The following is a 19,047-nucleotide window of genomic DNA, read 5'->3' on the forward strand; positions in this document are numbered from 1 at the left end:
AGAAAAGTGTCATTACTCAAAGAGTCATTTTGGAGTTTATTGGAGTTTACTCCTTAAGAAACGATTTGAGTTATAAGGCCCGGTACGGAAATTTTATGAGGAGTAAAATCAAGTGTAACACGAAAAGTTGAGGCGTAACGTAGAAAGAGACAAACATATATATCTGTAGGATTGAACGTGTAAAAGAATGAGATGGAATACATTACACAGCGTATCTCATTCTCGGGGTCTCCTCTTTGCGCGATACTTCGTAGTCTCACTGTATAGTTCACTACCTCCAGTCTGAGAGTTGAATGTGTGCGTATGTTTGTACGTGTGTGATGCGCGCTAGATATGGTACAACTATTGATGCGGTGTTTTCACGATTCATAACTCATGTAACTTCCGAAGTTCATGTATCGTATTTCAGTTACCACAAACCTATAATTACAGTATTTAAGAATGATATTATAATTCAAAGTGAAAGAAATCAATCATCATAAAATTGGATTTGTATAAATTGAACACAATTATTATTATTATTATTATTTATATTATTTTGTAACATACTTTATGTAATACGCATTATTGAAGTAATATAAATAATCCGAATAATTACAGATATATGTTTGTTTCTCTTATCATTTTAGCAGATGCGTTCATTTACCCTTTTTTTCTATTCGATATATATCATAATTATCGTTCGTAAGGAGTAAACTCCAATCGTGCGTCGTAGCTGACACACACACACTTTTTTATTTATTATTTTATTCTTTTGCCATTGTTTAATAATAAAATATTTTTTATTAACAACTCACATAACATAGGTAACTTACTTCTACTACCTATTGATAAGCTACATTCCTAATATATCAATGGCGAAACACGTAACATCATATTTCAGTTTCCATGTTTTGAAAAAATGCACTAAAAATGTCTTTAAGAATAAAATTAATCTTATCAAAATATAGCATTTTATTCTTAGAAATTTATTTATTCTAATCCTATTTCCCAGGAAATTATAGAAAGTATTTTGGTTTCGTACCTACTTATAGTTTTTAAGTTAAGAAAATATATTTTGGACACTAAAAAAACTTTCTGTATTGATGAATACCGAGACTATGTAAATTAAAATAGAAAATGTATTTGAAATGGACTATACTGTAGGCTAATTCGCCCATTACTCATGTAGCTTCCGTGGCGTAATGGTTAGCGTGCTCGGTCGTCAAGCCGGGAGGCGGTGGTTCAAATCCACCCGGGAGCATTAGGTGTCCATAGTATCTTTTTTTTTTTTACATATTTTTACATTTTTCCATTCTGAATTTGTACTTCTTAAAATTTTTGGTGTTTTTTAAAACTATTCCTTTTATAAGTGGATCCTAACTTTTTCAAAGTATTTTTTTATTATGAATTCTTTTTTGGTGAAAGGCCGATAACCGGTGTTTTTGAAATTCAGGTATTTGAGATGATGCTTTGTGATACTCAGGGGTAGGTGTACCTATATTTGCAAATTTTATGAATAATAATAATTTCACGAGTGAGATTACAATTCTTGATTATAGATAGCAAAGATATCTGATTCTAAAACATCCGATTACTATTGTTAGAGAACTACAGTTTAAGATATAGTTTCTAACTAGACTTACAAGAAGTTATTTCTAAACTAGCTTTTAACCGTGGCTTCGCTCACAGTCAGATGTTTTTATCTATCCCTTGGTAACGGCACTTTTTTCGGATAAAATGCACCCTATAACATTTTCTGAACCCCTGACAATTTGTGTACAAAAAATCATGACAATCGGTTATGTTCTAAGGCGTGAAACCGTAGCAAACAAACAAACAAGCTTACATTCGCATTGTGATAATTATTAGTTAGGATGTTAGTTTGAAATTCATGACGGATCTTGTGTAACTATGATTGTCATTTAGTTAAAACTGTCGAACTATGAGATCCTTTCTTTGCACAGTTGCCCAGCTGTGGGACTGTAAATGTAGACGATGAGCATCGAATTACTCAAGTAATAACATTGTTTGTAACAAAAAGGCAATAAAACTTTAGTATGATCGCCTCGTGGACGTCGGTAAGTAGTAGGAAATCTCTTTGTTACTTACTAAGGAAGTGTGTCGTGCAGTTCTAATACTGCACAACTATGTCAGTTTTAGTAGCGTAGGTAAAGGAAGACAAGGTTGTGAAGTACGTAATTAAAAGTAGATATTGCGACATCATCTGGCGATATTCAGTACTATCTAATGTTTTATTGTGAACTTTGAAATTATTTTGATCACTAATTGCGGATTGAATGACAATCCTTTCAAAGTGTTTTTGTTAATAGCTAACTATTTAAACTTTTAAAACTATTTGAATTTATAGTTCGATACCTATGTTCAATGTTTTGTGCTTTCGGTTCATATACCATCGTCGTCAACCATGACTCGTCTCCAAGTGAGAAGAATTTAAGCCATAGTCCATCGCGCTTTCAAGTGCGTATTGGTAGTAAGTTTTTGGTTTGTAAAATATATGATTCTAGAATATATAATTTGTTGAAAACACACAGACAATTTATCTTTGTTTTGTATAGACTAGTATTCAGGGAAAATAAACTCCACTTATTATTACATTTACACGATTCTGTGATTAAATACATGAATCATTGATAGCGACTATTACCTTGCTCGTCATTAATATCTATCCAATGCTTTGGCAACCAAAACCAAATCGCTACCAAATTCTTTATACTACACATCATCAAATTTCGATCATTGGTAGGTAATAAATGGAGAGATGAATTATTACTAGCGAGTGTTAATCGTCTTACAGAACATCCGAATGCAAATTTATGCACGGATAAAACCATTTGAATATTTATTACACTTGCTGCTTCATATTTAACTATTTCCTATAGTAGTTGAGGTAAGACAAATATCTTACTATTTGTCTTAACTCAAGGTATACATTTATTATATTATACCTAATTATGTTTTAGAAGCAAAAAATATTTAAAATGGGTGTGTACATTTTGGAACATCAAGTGATGTAATAAGACCTTAAATAAATAAAATAAGATACGTAATTTTGGCAGTTGACAAAGCTCTTCCTGTTCTTGTGACCTAAAAGGTACTAGGGTATTAGAGAGGCAAATAAAATATTTTTACCCTAACAACTTCGAACACGATGATACAATTAATTAACATCGTTGTAGTTAAAATGCTTTTGGTACGTCCAAACGCGTTTTAAAATTTAATGAACATATTAATAATTAACGAAATATTTAACGGAACTTTAACGGAATTAATATGATAATTCCAAAGCTGATTTAGATAGATTTTCTAAGTAGTTTTTAGCAAATATCTGATTCACAATATTATAATAATCGTAATAATGGATTTTCATAAGCATTCAATGACAAGTTTTCTGTCTTCTGTTCTGTTCTTTGTATTATTTTAATCTATAGGTATTATTAAATTCGTGTAAGAAATATTCAGAAAGATTGGAATTATATCAAGGATTTCACCTTGTATTTATTAATGAAGCTTAGACAAAAAAAAATGACCAAACCTGCTATCAAACACCTGAGGCCTGTCAGTCTGTCACTATATACAGTGATTAAATTAATAGTTATTGTTATTTAAAAAGTATTTTGTTTCGTATCATATTCATATATCGGTACATAGGAAAGGATATTGATATTGGAACCAGTGAAGCGGTGTGTTTTTTTTAAGTTTAGTAGACATTACGTTGACACATCGTTTTTAGGGTGATGGAATTCTTCGTATTATTCGTGGCACCAACAGCACACTCATTTATTTATAACAGTATAATAATAAGCAGTGTAAGAATAAGTGAAGGTGGTAGAACTCTTTGTGGTTCGACTTTGATGGCACCACCGCCACACCTATTTGTGCTGCATAACAGCAGTGTTAAGCGCTGCCGTGTTCTGGTTTGAAGCGTGTGGTAAGGGAGACATACTTTTCCGAGGCGTTCCAGCTTAGTTCCCAGGGGTAGCGGCGCATTTGTGGCCGACCTCTGGTAGGAATATCTAATCTTAACCAGGGTTGATTACAGATCTCCATGGGCGGCAGTAGCCATTTACCATCAGGTGGTCTGCACGCTCTTCTGCTACTCATCTTAATCTTAATATATATATTTCTTATGTGCGTGTGTATGTCACTGAACTCCTCCTAAACGACTGGACTGATTTTGATGAAATTTGTTGTGCGTGTTCAAGGGGACTTGAGAATGGTTTAGATTCACAATTTAGTCCGTGGGAAAAGGTTTTTTTAATTAATTTTTAATTCGTAAGTAGTTGTTGATTTTGGAATGTTTCACATTGGATTCGACAGACTGCGCTACCATCACAGCTTCAAATATTCTATCTATTTTTCAAACCCGTAAGTGATAAGGGTTGTTCACCCTTAACATTTTTTTATTTATATGGCAACACAACGTTTGCCGGGTCAGCTAGTATATTATAAAAAAAATAAGGGCTGCTGTATTCTGAGGTAAGTACTCAGGCGTAACAATGCTATTATGCCCAAGCTCAAGTCCAATCCAACTTGCGTTGCAGATGTTCATGGACGACAGTGGTCAACTTACTATCGAGTGTAATCCACAAATGTTGGTAAGTGGTCACAGCCGTATTATAAAAAACTAAAACTCCGGCACTACTTATATAACGCGAATGTATGTATTCTATAGTCTGTTTTATGGTAACTACTCATAACACTCATTTAAATAATCTTGACCTTCAAAGTGGCGTATCTAATTATATATATATAATTGTTATATAATGCTCGAGCAAAAACTGCAATACAATTATATACGCGCTAATTGCTTTAGTTGTTTAGTTCGCTTGGGTTCCGTAAAGAATATTTTTTCATACCGAACCGTTCATTATGTGCAAGATAAGCTTCTATTTATAAACCGACTTCAAAAAAGGAGGTTCTGTATTCCTTCGCTATGTATGTATGTAAACTTGTACGTACGCGATTTTCTCAGAAAATACTGATCCAATATGGATGGAGTTTTGGTTATTTGAAAGCAAATCTTATAAGGAAGGTTTTAGTATAAAATATATTAGGGATTTTTGTCAGTTTTCCGTAACTTCTCTTTCGAACTATGTACTAAACCAACATTTATTTAAAATTTATTTTTTACTTTGTAGTGTCATAATAGTCGGTTGTATTTTTTTTACTTCATTTTGCATAATAAGAAAGTTACAAATTAACATCTAAAACTTGTTCAATTAAAAATAGTCGAAATTGTTCCCTTATGTGAAATAATTTCTAATACAAACAACGTTCATAAAAATTAAATCTATTTGATTAGGATTTAAACCTTCGACGTTTTGCGTGGGAGAACTAAATTTAGACCAATAAGCTGTAACCTGATATTCAGCCGGTGAGAATTCAAGGAGCATTTTCGTTCCTCAAAGTTCACGAGATCGCACCGCAACCGCACATATCTATGTGCGGTTAAACTTAGTCCTAAATTCATGTTACAACGAAAACCGTGCACACCGCGGAAACGGAAATAAATACGAGTACCATAAGAAAAGATGGTAAATTTCATTTACTTAAATTTTCGTATTTTTACGCGTGTTGCGGTTCCGCGTCCATCGCGGGGGCTGAAGAAAAGCACGTGAGATTTCACAGTTACGGAAACTTTTTTAAATTAATGACATATTATTTAAAGAACCCTTATGTACGGAACAGCGAATATTGTAAGTATGTTCGACTTGCAATTGTTTTAATTCAATTGAATGTAACGAATATGTCATTGCCGAAGTAATAACTTGTATCTACTGCCGTAGTAAACTTCCGCAGTAGGTATTACAATCGTCAGTAGCATATTAGTGGACGGTGTCCACTGTCACTCAAGAACAATGGAGCGCACTGCACCAGGAAGAAAAGTATCTATTAACAACTAATTTGGTTATAGAGATCTTTATATCAAATCACTTGTCACTGTGGTGCTAATCTGACCTCCGAACTACCCAACCGATTTTAATGAATCTGTGAGTACGACTGGTTCCAGTTGAAAGTTCAGGTAGAAAGAAAAGTTAATTAATTAAATATTTTATGAATTAAACAGTAACAAGTAAAAAGCGTCTTTGGGTAAAAACCATGAACTGAAAAAGTGAGTAAAAATTTGTAGGTACTTCCTACAAAAACGATATGTATGAATAAAAATAAAATAATTAAAGCAAAGTATTGTAAGGCAATAAGTAATTTAATTAAAAAGTCAAAATCCCGACTGCACTAAAAATGCCTAAGTAGAATTTCCAAAAACAGTGCAATAGGCGTTTCATTATTTGTATCCAGAAAGCCAAATATAAAGTTTCAGAATAGGTATCTGCTTAAAAATCAAAAGATGGTCAAACAATATTATCCTATTTTATCCTCGTAATGCTCATTTACGCTAGGAGTATATAAATAACCTATGTGTAAAATTACAGCACGCGTTCAGCGGTTTCCCTTTGCGTTGATTTCTGGCACAGCAACTCATTTAGTCAGACAGTCATATCGATGTGTTATATATGTATATATTATATAATGTATGTGTAATCTCAATTTAATTTCCTTTCATTTGATACCCTACTCGATAGGTTCGGTTAACTTTTTTTTAAAATATGTTACTATTTCGCGCCAAAATCCCGCCATTTTGTTTTTTTTTCTAACACCTATTCAAGGACACTCGGGTCATTGAGACGAATATAATGACACCTTAATTGTCGAAATTCATTCAGTCGTTTGTTAGATCCGACCAAATAAAGAATGACAAACATACAAGATACGCGCGAAAAACATAACCCTTCCTTGGCAGTCGGGTAAAAATACGAGTAGTTTTAGTGATTTTTCTGTAATTGTTGATCATCCCCCCTTTTCGGTCTTTCCCCTTTGTTATTTTATTCGTTGTTACGTTGTGTTAGTCCCCCAAGGTTCAAAAGAGTGAAACTTTATCAAAGGTCAATTGAAACGAACAATTAATTTTGGACTCAATTGGTGGCTCTGTTGCGAGTTTTAAATTTTTTGTGGTAAGTTAACGTCTGAACAGGGCCACTTATATTTTTGTATATACAAAAACAACTTAATCTTTTATCGTTTTTATAGGCATCATACAAGATTATGTTACAAAAAAGATTATGTCGACCATCTTTGGAGATATTCTAACTAATGAAAAACGATGTTATGATTGTTGTTATTGATTTTTAAAGCTCTGTGTGATGTATAGTATCTCTTTTAAGACGACGATATGACGACTATAGTATATGAACATATATAGGTATTTCTTTAACTGTAGTTGATTCACTTCCACAGTGATAGTATCTAAAACTAAGCCCCAGCAGATTTGCTACATTTAGCATCAATCGCCAAAAATCGCGATTTACCGCGACCCGCGACCGAACGCACCACGTCGCCGAAGCGTGAAGGAGAATCTATACAATCGGCAAACGCGAATCGCCGATGCCCGAAGTAGCAATGGCAGCTATATAGTGTTAAATCATAGATTAGTAAAGATACTTCGCCGCCTTGAAATTGAATGAAGCCACAAACGGCTTATTTTAGTAAGTTCATTTTTTGAATCCTTGACAAATAAAAACATTTTTAGAGAAAATTTACGAATAAATAACTAATTTACGTAATAAATAAATAATTATTTCAAATATTTTAGGGACATTTTAGCACGGAGACGTGGCAAAACTTTTTTACGCAACTATTTCAATTCTCAAAACTGGGTACATTTTCTTGTTAGGAGTGAGTAATCTTTACTAATCTATGTGTTAAGTGTGACATACTCGCATTTATTTTTATTATTTTTTTTTATAATATAAGGGTAGCAGACGAGCATGCAATCCACCTGATGGTAAGTGGCTACTGCCGCCCATGGACATCTGAATTCAACCCCAGATAGGGTTAGATATTTCTACCTGAGGTCGGCCACAGATGCGCCGCTACCCCTGAGGACTAAGCTGGAACGCCTCAGAAAAGTCTGTCTCCCTTACCACACCCTTCAAACCGGAATACAGCAGCGCCTAATACTGCTGTTATTAGGTAGAAATAGGTGTGGCGGTGGTGCCGCCGGAGTCGAACCACAAAGGGTTCTACCACCTTGACTTATTTGTGATGCTCTCATTAAAATCTATTATAAAGTCCATAATTATGCATTTTTTAAACATTTTTTGGATAACCTACTTGCATCTGCTTAACTATTATCAAGTTAATGTCAATTCAAACGGTTAATTTCTTTTAAAACATACGGCATAAATGCAACAGCTGTATTCACTGGCAATAAAATTAATTGGACACATTCTTAACATCAAAATTCATAATTATGCCCGTGTGAATGTTTTATTAACTGTACAATACTCGTAATAGATGCAAATGTAAACAAATGGTTTCTAATGATTAGAATACCTTATAGTAGACTTTGTGACACGAGAGTATCTGGTATAATGGTTTATAATAAGGTTATTGCGAATCTGGTGCATGTTAATCACGCCATAGTTTTACAGGGTTGTGGTGAGCAATATTACGTTATTTAATTTTTATTTAATGTTTTGCAGTGTTTCGCAGGGGAACATGCAGTTTACCTGTTGTTAAGTAACTACTGCCGTCCATGTACACTGCAATCAACACTAGACAAGGCCAAATTCACAAATGAGGTCGGCCATAGATGCGCTGCTACCTTGAGGGCTAAGCTGGAGTGCCTTGGAAAGTATGTGTTCCTTACCACACCTGAACCACACCAGAACATAGTAGCTTTTAACACTGCTGGTATGAGGCAGAAATAGGAGTTGCGTTGGTGCCGCCGGAGTTGAATCAAATAGGGCTCTTCCACTTTTTGCTACTTAAATTGCTAAAAAAATTTAACGCATTTAAATTACTTTTTCACAGAACCGATCATTCCGTTTACCTATTATGTAAAAAACCCAAAGATTTAACGTAGATTTTTAAGTATTTAATTGGTATTTTCTGGCTGTTTTTCTTTCTTTTACGTCACAATTATTATTGTATCTTCTGTATAACGCAAATACGATATAAAAAGTATAAACTATGTAATCTTTTTATTTGTTTGTCTGTTCTTTTGTATGTGTGAGTTACGGAATTACTTAATCGATTTTAGTGATGCTTTTGAGCGACGCAAGAAATCCTTGCAGACATGTTACTATTTATCCCTTTAATATTTAAGGTTACAAAAATGCACGTAATAGAAACTTCCGAAATACGAGTATAATGGTTAATAATAATTGCCACGGACCTGTATTTGTTTTGATAATTGATGTTTATGGAATGGATGATTTTATTTATTTATTTATTTCCATTTAATTCAGACATAGTCCATATTTTGTTAGTAATTACATTGTACAAAATATATTATAATTAAAAAGAAGAAACAAAAAGTAATAATAATAAATAACAAATATAACAATACAACTAAAATTATTTTCTATGCGACATTCCCGCGGAGATCACGTGCACCATATTCCAGTGGCTCATTATTGGGCTGTTGATCTTATTACTGATGACGCTTACGAGGCTGTTGGTGCTGCCAGTCACACGTCGCATCAGGGATGCGGTCCTCTTGCGTATGATCGCATAGAAATCATCTACACGCGCTTCAGTAAACATTCCTGATGCACTGATGATTTATTTAACTTTGTGTTGGCAAGCCCTGATGTCAGGGGTAGCGTGTCGCGATGCGGGCTGCGTTCTACAAGGTTGCACGATAACCGCGCCCTTCATTAATATAATCAACGAAACTACAATTGTAGGATTAAGGTCTAGGACACCGGTTATCTGCATTTACCATAAGTTTTAGTATTGTTCCCTGTTAATTTAAAATGCAATCGGGGTATGATACTGGCGTAAGTAGAATACCAAACAGTGGTGTTCTACTTACCCATGGTCATGTGTACTGAAAAACAGAAATACCTACCAGAGTCCGTAGATGCATTGCCACTTCTGAGAAATAAGTTGGATAAGATTAAAACAGGAGCGGTTAAAACTGCTATTAAAAGCAAAAATAGGTATGGCACCCCGTGATAACACCACTGCCAAGGATCTACCCTCATTAAAGGTTGTATCCGTTTTCACAAAATAAAATATTGTTTTCACAAATGTATATCTACATCATCGGCCATATTTATGTAGAAACGGGTATTCCTCCATTTTAAATTAAAGAGATCAAAGTTAAAATGTTGCTTTGAACATGATTGACATCATGTATTGACGTAGATATTCTGTTCAATTTAATAATAGGTATTACCAGTTATTATAGGAATAAAGGCTACCACCATATACCAGCACGATATAAATATTATTTAACGTGTTTTTTAAATGATTGTCAATGTAAATGGACAATAAATGTATCGTAAATTCATGTTCACCGCGTTATTTGCGAATATATGCATAGGTAAGTAAGTACTTATTGTAATTGTGCGTTTTGCACGCATTGGGTTACAATGTACTCGTACCGATGAAAGACATGTCGAATTCATATAGACCGTGCAGTTGGGCTACAAAACGTGTTAGTTATGTAATAATGAAGCACAAATTAATGTATGTATAAGGGCTCTAATACACTATCGACGCCGGTGACCATCGCCGACGGTCGGCTGCGGTCGCTATCGACGGGCCGCGACAATTAGCAGAAGTTTGAGGCGGTTGTTGATTGGCGTCGCGCAGCCCTTCTTTTGCTTTGCAAAAAATGTGCTTTGCAGCGCGCGATCTTCAATTTTTTTTAGGCGGGGCAAAAACTGAAAAATGCTGTCACCGACCATTTGTATTAATAATAATAATGTTCGTGCGTACTGTAGGTCAAAGTTAAGTAGGTCCCTGTAGTTCCGGGACCAGAATAGGGCTACGGTATCTCCTGCCTATCGTAAGAGGCGACTAAAAGGGGCTTCCGGGGTTGCGGGTCGTAAGAGTGGGAGCTCGAACCGCCCGGACAGCGACCCCGGGAAGGACGGCGGTTTGTGTGGTCGCATACCGTTGTGCATACCAGATGGTGTGGCGAGCGTCACGCTCACCTGGGAGGAGCCCGATGCGGCAACGCGCTAAGAGGACTCCGGTTGCGTTCCTCTGGAGATCCCGGAGTCCTCTACGCAGCGCAGAGGACGGCCACCGGGGGGGGTTTAGTGCGGTAAGAATTCCACATAACCCCGTGCGGCTCCCACGGCACAGGATACCTTTTGAAGGTTTCCCGCTCGTAACCAAAAAAAAAAAGGTCAAAGTTAAGTAAATGATGAGTTGTCCATTCGTTGGTCGCGGACTGTCATCAACGACTGCCGCTGACCATCGTCGCCTATTGTCAACGATCAATGACAAAACATGATCGTAAAACGGTTTCGTGTTTGTTGTCAGTCATCATCGCCTGATTCTTGTTGCAAGCGACTGTTAGCAACAGTTAGCGACTGTCACTCGTGTATTCGTTTACCGTCGTTCGTATGTTATCTTCCTTTGGTAATACCGGATCATGGCAATCGTGGTCACGTGCCATCGCGCGAAGGCTGACAGTATAATTATTTATTAAGAAGACGGTCACGTGTAGATGTCACTCGAAACGTAATTTATAACGTGGAAAATTTGGTGGATAAAAAATATGTAGTCATATATAAAAAGTTTTTATTGCCGACAGTTTCGCTAACCTGCCTTCGATGACCGCCATTCAATGGGAGTTTTTGAACTTTACGATTATTATATAGAATTCTACTACATTTCAATTTAATGCCCGGCTGCCTTTTGGAGGTAAAACCAACTGGTAATAAAGTATTCTTGTTTTCTTAAACACCGTTATAAACATTATCGCCGGTAACATTGCCCTTGTGTACAAAGTAGAGAACACGTTTAGATTTCATGTAGTGGAATGTAGTGGAATAAACAACAAAATAAATAACCACAAAAACTTACTAATTTATACTAATGTGCACATGATAGGTTGCTGTGAAGTCAATTCTAATGTCTTTTAGAATTGTAATGTGATGAGTGATTTGGAACATATTTAGTCAATATTTTTGATGTTATAAGTATTTTTTTACAAGTTTGAAACATACCATCTGACAATAAAATGTGACTGCAGTAAATGTAACCAGCTCTATAGACCAGTGGTTCTACCTGAAGCCGACAGTTGCTTCTTCTGAGGATTACGGTAATCGCCTCATAAGTGAGTTAGCCGACATCCACACCTTCACTCTCACACAAATACATAGGCGATGCAGTGGCGGACTAAAGGAGCCCCGGGGCGGAAAGTTGAATGGAGGTCTAACGACCTTTTTTTAGCATCTGTGATTGGAGGCCCCCAGGGAGGCCCGGAAGCCGTTAGAGGTGTGATGGAGATGTGAGAGGACTTCCCTGGTCGAATTTACTCGGTTTGCTACACCACTAATCAAACGCCTAATGATGCGAGAGAAAGCGGACTTCAATATAACAACGTTGTGAAATCGAGATAATGCTATCTTGATGTTTTTGAGTTCATGAATAGGTATGTCAATATAAGTAATACGGGCTAAGGTCTTTAAGCATGTTATCAGATCACATTAACTGTAAAACAGTTAATTACAATAAATAGTGTGTTCTGCTTTCAATGTAGCTTAACATTGTATGGTGATAGCGAAGGTAAATTAGTTGCACGGATTAGTCAGGGACAGACAATATGTAGCGAAGAAACCTTGACCGTAACCGTTAAATTGCGTCATTTTCAACGTGATATTCTTTTATTGATGTGAAACATCTATAGCCGCACGTAAAACCGATTTCTGGCGTGGCGACGCATGCCGTGGCGTCGCGTCGCCACTCTATACGATGGTATATATATACAGTCTATATGCAGTAGTGTGTACGGTGTGGCGACGGGTGGCCATGCGCAATAACTATTACCGAAGTCACTGATTAAACGAATTAAGTAGTCACGATTTGAAATAAATTCGTAAATTTTTGTATTTAATGAAAATAAATGTTTATTCAATAAATAGTCATCGTTATCTGGAAAAAAATCGTAATATTTTATTTTATCATTATGACATATTTAGTTCCTATCACAATATGTTCTTTTCTGCATATTACTTTTACAAAATAATGCCGATGTTTCACATCTGCCAGGCGTCCTGTGACGGCTCACATTATTTTATTTTTTTATGAATATTAGACACTATAATATATGGATCGGGTGACTAGATAAATAATGTCTAGTAGTATGTGTGTATAAAAATTGGATATTATGTTTATCCGGGTTCCGTATCCAGAGAGTACAAACGGAACAAAAATTGGTTGGTGGTGTTCAAAATTGGTGCACTGAATATAGTATAATTTTATCATTGACATATTTACACTCCAACGTATAAATATGTCAATACTCCAACGCTATTTATATACATATATCTTTTTTAATATAAAATTATGTACGTATCATTCACTATTACAAATCCATTTAACTGGTATAATAAATAACTGTAAGATATGTACTGTTAATGTAATGTATTTTTATAAATATATGCCTATCTTTCTGCGTGACTTTACTTGAGTGCAGTCTTATGTGTGTAGATTTTAACGTAGAAACTGTGAGTTATTAAAATGTTCTTAGAATTACGTTAGCTTCTAAACAGACAGGTTAGGTGCCTTAGTTTTGGTTTGATCAAAGATTTATTTATGAGGCGAAAATTTGTCCAACTCTTGAAAGTATTATCACTTCAACTTTATTTATATGTACCTATAGTTCTAAGTATAGATCGAAACTTGTACTCAAATCAGGTATCACGTGCCTGCTCGCATTAAGTACATGTTTATGTTATTATTTTTATTGCCCGTTTTTACCAGTCTCGATTTATTATAGAGTTAAATCGGTTATTTATATTGCTCATGGACATGTATCAAGTGTTCTAGATTTGTGTTGCTATGTAAGAAAAATAATAGTGATTGTAGTGTTAAAAATAAACAATCAATGTCTAGTGGTAGCGGTGAATGTGTTGAAACTCAGTTTTTCGTTTATGGGTTCTGGGTTGGAATTCCGGATTATATTCCACCCAATTTTCAAAGTTATATGCGTATGAGAAATTATTTATCATCTGCTATATTGGAAAATAGAAAACATCGCGAGGAAATCAGCATGCTTGAGATTTTTAAAAACAAGTTCTGAAAGGGGTGTGCAAATGGGCAATCAGGGCTAAGCCAGCCCGGTGGACTATGGTCAAAACTTTGTAACTTTAAGAGTAGACCTACGTCCAGCAATGGGAAAGTAATGGGTTGACGAGGACAATTAGTAAAAAATTATAATTATTCTGTAGGCGCTAAGGATTTTTGGGTCAACTATTTAATGAAAAAATATACTTATTATATGTATGGATATTTATTGATAGATTTTAGGGAGAGATGAAGTACTGTGGTTTAAGTTATGACCTTGAAACGGTTAGAAGAATTTTGATATTTTTTGTGTAAATAAACAAACATTTTCTTCAATTGTAAAACTTATCTGCCAAATTTCTTAAGAACAAATCCCGTCCGTTTGAGAAACAGAAGTTCGAGAAGAATGTTTTCATCTCCCCAAAAAGAGGAAAAACATCTTTTTGGTCGAGTTTATAAAAAATGGGGTACCAGAAACAGGCTTTGTTAATTATGTAGATTAAGATAAGGGTCACCTTTTATAAAAAGCAATAAACTGGTTATTATTCCGTACAAATCGATATGATGCGATGATACTTAATAATAAGTGCTAAAATATTTAGTTTTTTCCATATTATAAAGCAGGCAGCCGAAGGTGGTAGAATCCTTTATGGTTCGACTCCGGCGGCTTCACCGCTACACCTAATTCTGTTTCATAGCAGCAGCGTTAAGTGTTGCTGCATTCTGGTTTGAAGGGTGTGGTAAGGGAGACATACTTTTTCGAAGCGTTCCAGCTTAATCCTCAGGGGTAGCGGCGCATCTGGGGCCGATCTCACGTAGGAGTATCTAACCCTAACTGGGGTTGATTACAGATGTCCATCAGGTAGACCCTGCTGTGCATGCTCGTCTGCTACTCTATAATTAATATTATAAAAAGAACTATACGAGCATGATTACCAGCTTTAACGATTTGGCGTGTAGTATGTCCAGTGGTAGTTGCAGATTATTGAGCTCTAAAGCGTAGCAATAATAAGAAAATTATCTAAAATATTTGAAAAGGTTACAGTCTACCATAGATTAGTAAAGATACTTCGCCGCCTTGAAATTGAATGAAGTCACAAACGGCTTATTAGTAAGTTCTTATTTTAAATTATTGATAAATAAAAACATTTTTAGAGAAAATTTACGAATAAATTACTAATACTGCGTAATTTACATAATAAATAAATTGTTATTTCAAATATTTTAGGGACATTTTAGCACGGAGACGTGGCAAAACTTTTTTACGCAACTATTTCAATTCTCAAAACTGGGTACATTTTCTTGTTAGGATTGAGTAATCTTTACTTATCTATGCAGTCTTCAGATAATATAAAAGTAGTAAGTACTTTCATAGATCTTAAAAGAGAAGTTGTGCACAGGCAAATATATGATATATCTGTTGAACGCCCTTTTTAATGAATACCAGTCTTCTAAACGTATTAAAGACATCTAATCACTTAGTTGGCCACTGATAAAACTCTCATTAATTCTTAATTGACATTGAAGCAACCGAGCGAGTTTACTTGCAGTTGTAGGGTTGCGGTGCCCAGTAGTGGGATAAATGGGTAGCGTCTTATGTCTTATTTTGAAAAAGCGTTACTGTACTTGATTTGTAGGATATTAGCTTGCGAAAATAAATATGTTACCTCTAGCAAACGGATCCTCAAAGGTTTTTCGTCATTAGAAAACATACCCAATATTATTTCCATAGAAAACAAGACCAACGGAACCTGAATAGCCAGTTTTATTATTCCCATCTCGAAATATGTATATTATTAACATGTATATATTACATGAGGACCTGAGAAATTACTACCTGCGAACTATGTAAGTTACAATGTATAAGTATGTTTACCTTACTACACGTTTCAAACTGGAACACAGAAGCGCTTAACACTGCTATTATAAGAAATAAGTGCGGCTGTGATGTTTGTGGGGTTGAACTACAAAGGCTTCTACAATCTTCAAAAACATGGAAATGAACGGTTGAAGCCTATTTACGTTACAATTCTGGGTACAGGTTTCTTCTCACTAATGCCGAGGGACTAGAGCATACCTATTCTCTGCGCAGTTATAATACGGATTGGATTAAAACTTCTTAACGAGCCCTTCAATGACCGGAGCCGTAAGTAAAATTTTACAGAAAATATCCAACAAAAGATTGCAATTCGTATATAATGAAAGTTGGCCATGACAGTAAGACATTAATCGCTTATCATTATATATTTAAACTTTTATATCTTACAAACGCAAATGAGGACGATAACAAAATTGAGTACAGACCTAGATTTTATTCTAAACTGATACTTTTCGGTTTTTAATTAAAATGTATTAATTAAATGGTAATGAATTCAATTTCACTTTATTTTATAAACACTTAAAAGATTTCGAATTTGCATTGACTATATTACACCTTTTATTTAAATTAGAAAAGTTATATTAACGCAATAAAATATTTTAATTGAGGTCTGTCAACTGTTTGAATTTTATTCACAAAAGAATGTTCTAAGTTTCCGAATTAAAGTTAAACAAATATTTTATATAAAAAATAAACAATAGCCTTACCCAGGGTAAAAAATGCGCTGATAAGAATAATTCCGAGTATGCATTTCATATTTCACTGCACGTTATAAATTAAAGAAATAAAATTGAGGTAAAATTCTAAATTAAACGCCCGAATGAGTGCGGTGCGTCTCCTAATACCAGTTGGAATCGCGTTTGAGCCGCGACTTTATAAGAACGCTACGGGCGTGGAAAAACATCTGTAAAAAATAATGTGCAAATTACGTCGTGGTGCGTACACAATAGGAGACCACAACGTGACATCGCCTGTTATGTTGGACCGTTTAGTTTCGGTAATTATTGGTAATAAGCAAATAAATAGTTTATTTTTCTACGGATAATGGATCAGGTAGAACTTCCGCGACTGGAGAACACGATGGAATGATGATCTGAAGAAGATTGTTGTATTAAAAGGGGGGTAATGGGGGGTAGCAAATACATAGAAACATAGATAAAACCACATTGCAAGTTTATCTATAAGTGTCACACGATACCTGAAATAATTTTATTTTCACCAACGTCATATCAAAATTATTTAAATTGTATATTGTAATAAAAACAAATTAAGAAATAAAGTCACTTAAATTTCAAACATAAATGTTAATTTTATTCTGCACATCATAATTTGCAATACTGAACCTTGTCAATCGATTTATAAAACTTGCCCCTATGTTTGAGTATATCTAGGCTAAGTTTTTAATCACTGAATCGATTTTTGACGGGATTTCCATACAAATGAGGGGCTTAAGGTAATACAAATTTATATCAGGTATATGTAGGTACCTATAACATATAATTATCGTTATTATAGTTTAAAAATAGTCTGATATGGTCTATAGAACATAGTGTGTACGACACATTGCAAAATTATAAGGGTTGGCCGATATTAACCCACATGATCCTCGTGCAGAGATAAAGAATTTCACTTGTTTTAATTACAACTATTTCATTAAACACGATGACAACATTATATGTGTCTGTAGCAACAATGTTTTATTTATTACGAAAATACTTCGTCATTTGTGTTTAAAATTTATGTAACACGTGGATGTTCTATACATTTATATATAACACACCTATATGTGTATTTATGACTACAATATTAAACTATATTTTAGTCTCATATTTGAAAGAAACCTTAAGTATATTCAGTATTACATAATAATTATGAGTATTATTGGGTTAAATTAATAATGTTGATATTAATCTTTTTTAATTATAGCATTTATAAATAAACGCGACATAATTTTGTTAAACAGAAAAAGTAATAGAGATAAGTGTCTGAGATGTCTGGTACAAGTGGCCTCGACCCTTACTTTGTCTATGCTAGGTAAACATTTCATTATCTATAGTTGCTGCCCATAGATAACTAAGTACTGTTGAAACGCCGCACGTGACCATGCATTGTTTCCCAAACACTTCAGGATCATGATTACGACATGCCTAAGCATCTATCTATATCATTTTGTAAATGAATTTATAGGCGTATAGAGTTTTAACAAAATAACGATTTTTACAAACAAAATGCTGTACTAGGATTTCATTTACTCATGCATGAGTGTGTACACCTACCCAAACACTCCTGGAACATAAATACGAGTACGAATAATCTGAATGCAACATGTAAACCTGTGATGCCCAACAAACAAATAGGTAACAACCTTTTACACATATTATGCTTGTGTTTTACACTTACACAGACTGTGTGTGTGTGTGTGTGTGTCTAGTACGCATTTATTTTCATTTATTTATTTTACGTCGATTCGTAGGTGCAGTCCGCGCCATAATGCTAGTCTGTTCTGAATATATAAATGAATCGTGTCGCCATAGCAAATTGTACGACTACACCCGCTCGCAACAACTTCAGAGCGGACTAGCAGTTTGGCGATGACTATACCTCTATGTCTTACTAAGTTTTCAGTTCTATTGAATGGTGACAAGTGGACTAAGCAGGTTACGGTCTGGATAGGTCCAGATGGAAGAAGAGGATTTTCTCCTATACATTGTTGGAGTAATTAGAACAAAAAAATAGTCCACACAGACTGGATAGAGGAAGCGACAGATTAAAACGGGGACGTCTGGAGGAGGCTTATACCTTAGATATACAAAGGAGATTTTTATAATAATTGATTTCATAAAAATAGTTTTGCTTTGATAATTTTATTTTCCATTTAATTATTAGTTTTACCCGAATGCGATGTTTTCGAACGTATGTGTTATATGTATAAGTATAAAATTACTTAAGGGATGTTGCGTTGTTGGATTTGTCTAAATTGCGAAAGCAAAATTAGTTACTGTTTTAGTTTTTTTTTAAACAAGATCATTTTCAGTATCGTAATGATTACCTACTAGTTGTTAAAAATACGTAGT

At 34.7% G+C, this 19,047-nt stretch overlaps 1 protein-coding gene across 2 annotated transcripts in view; it reads right to left on the reverse strand.

The window, feature by feature from the left end:
* tan (C45 family peptidase tan) overlaps window positions 1-19,047 on the reverse strand; it is a 60,570-nt gene that overhangs the window by 36,461 nt on the left and 5,062 nt on the right. The window contains exon 1 of one of the 2 annotated variants that reach the window (XM_073074859.1): window positions 16,681-16,816. The exons of the other annotated variant lie outside the window; for it this stretch is intronic. Coding sequence (XP_072930960.1) covers window positions 16,681-16,729 — 49 coding nt within the window. The 5' untranslated portion in view covers window positions 16,730-16,816. Of the gene's footprint in view, window positions 1-16,680; window positions 16,817-19,047 lie in introns of those variants that run through there. 2 annotated transcript variants of the gene reach the window in all.

This window comes from Epargyreus clarus, unplaced genomic scaffold (genome assembly GCF_041222505.1).
Source record: "Epargyreus clarus isolate Ecla_fem2 unplaced genomic scaffold, WU_Ecla_fem_2.2 ptg000007l, whole genome shotgun sequence".
Lineage (NCBI taxonomy): Eukaryota > Metazoa > Arthropoda > Insecta > Lepidoptera > Hesperiidae > Epargyreus > Epargyreus clarus.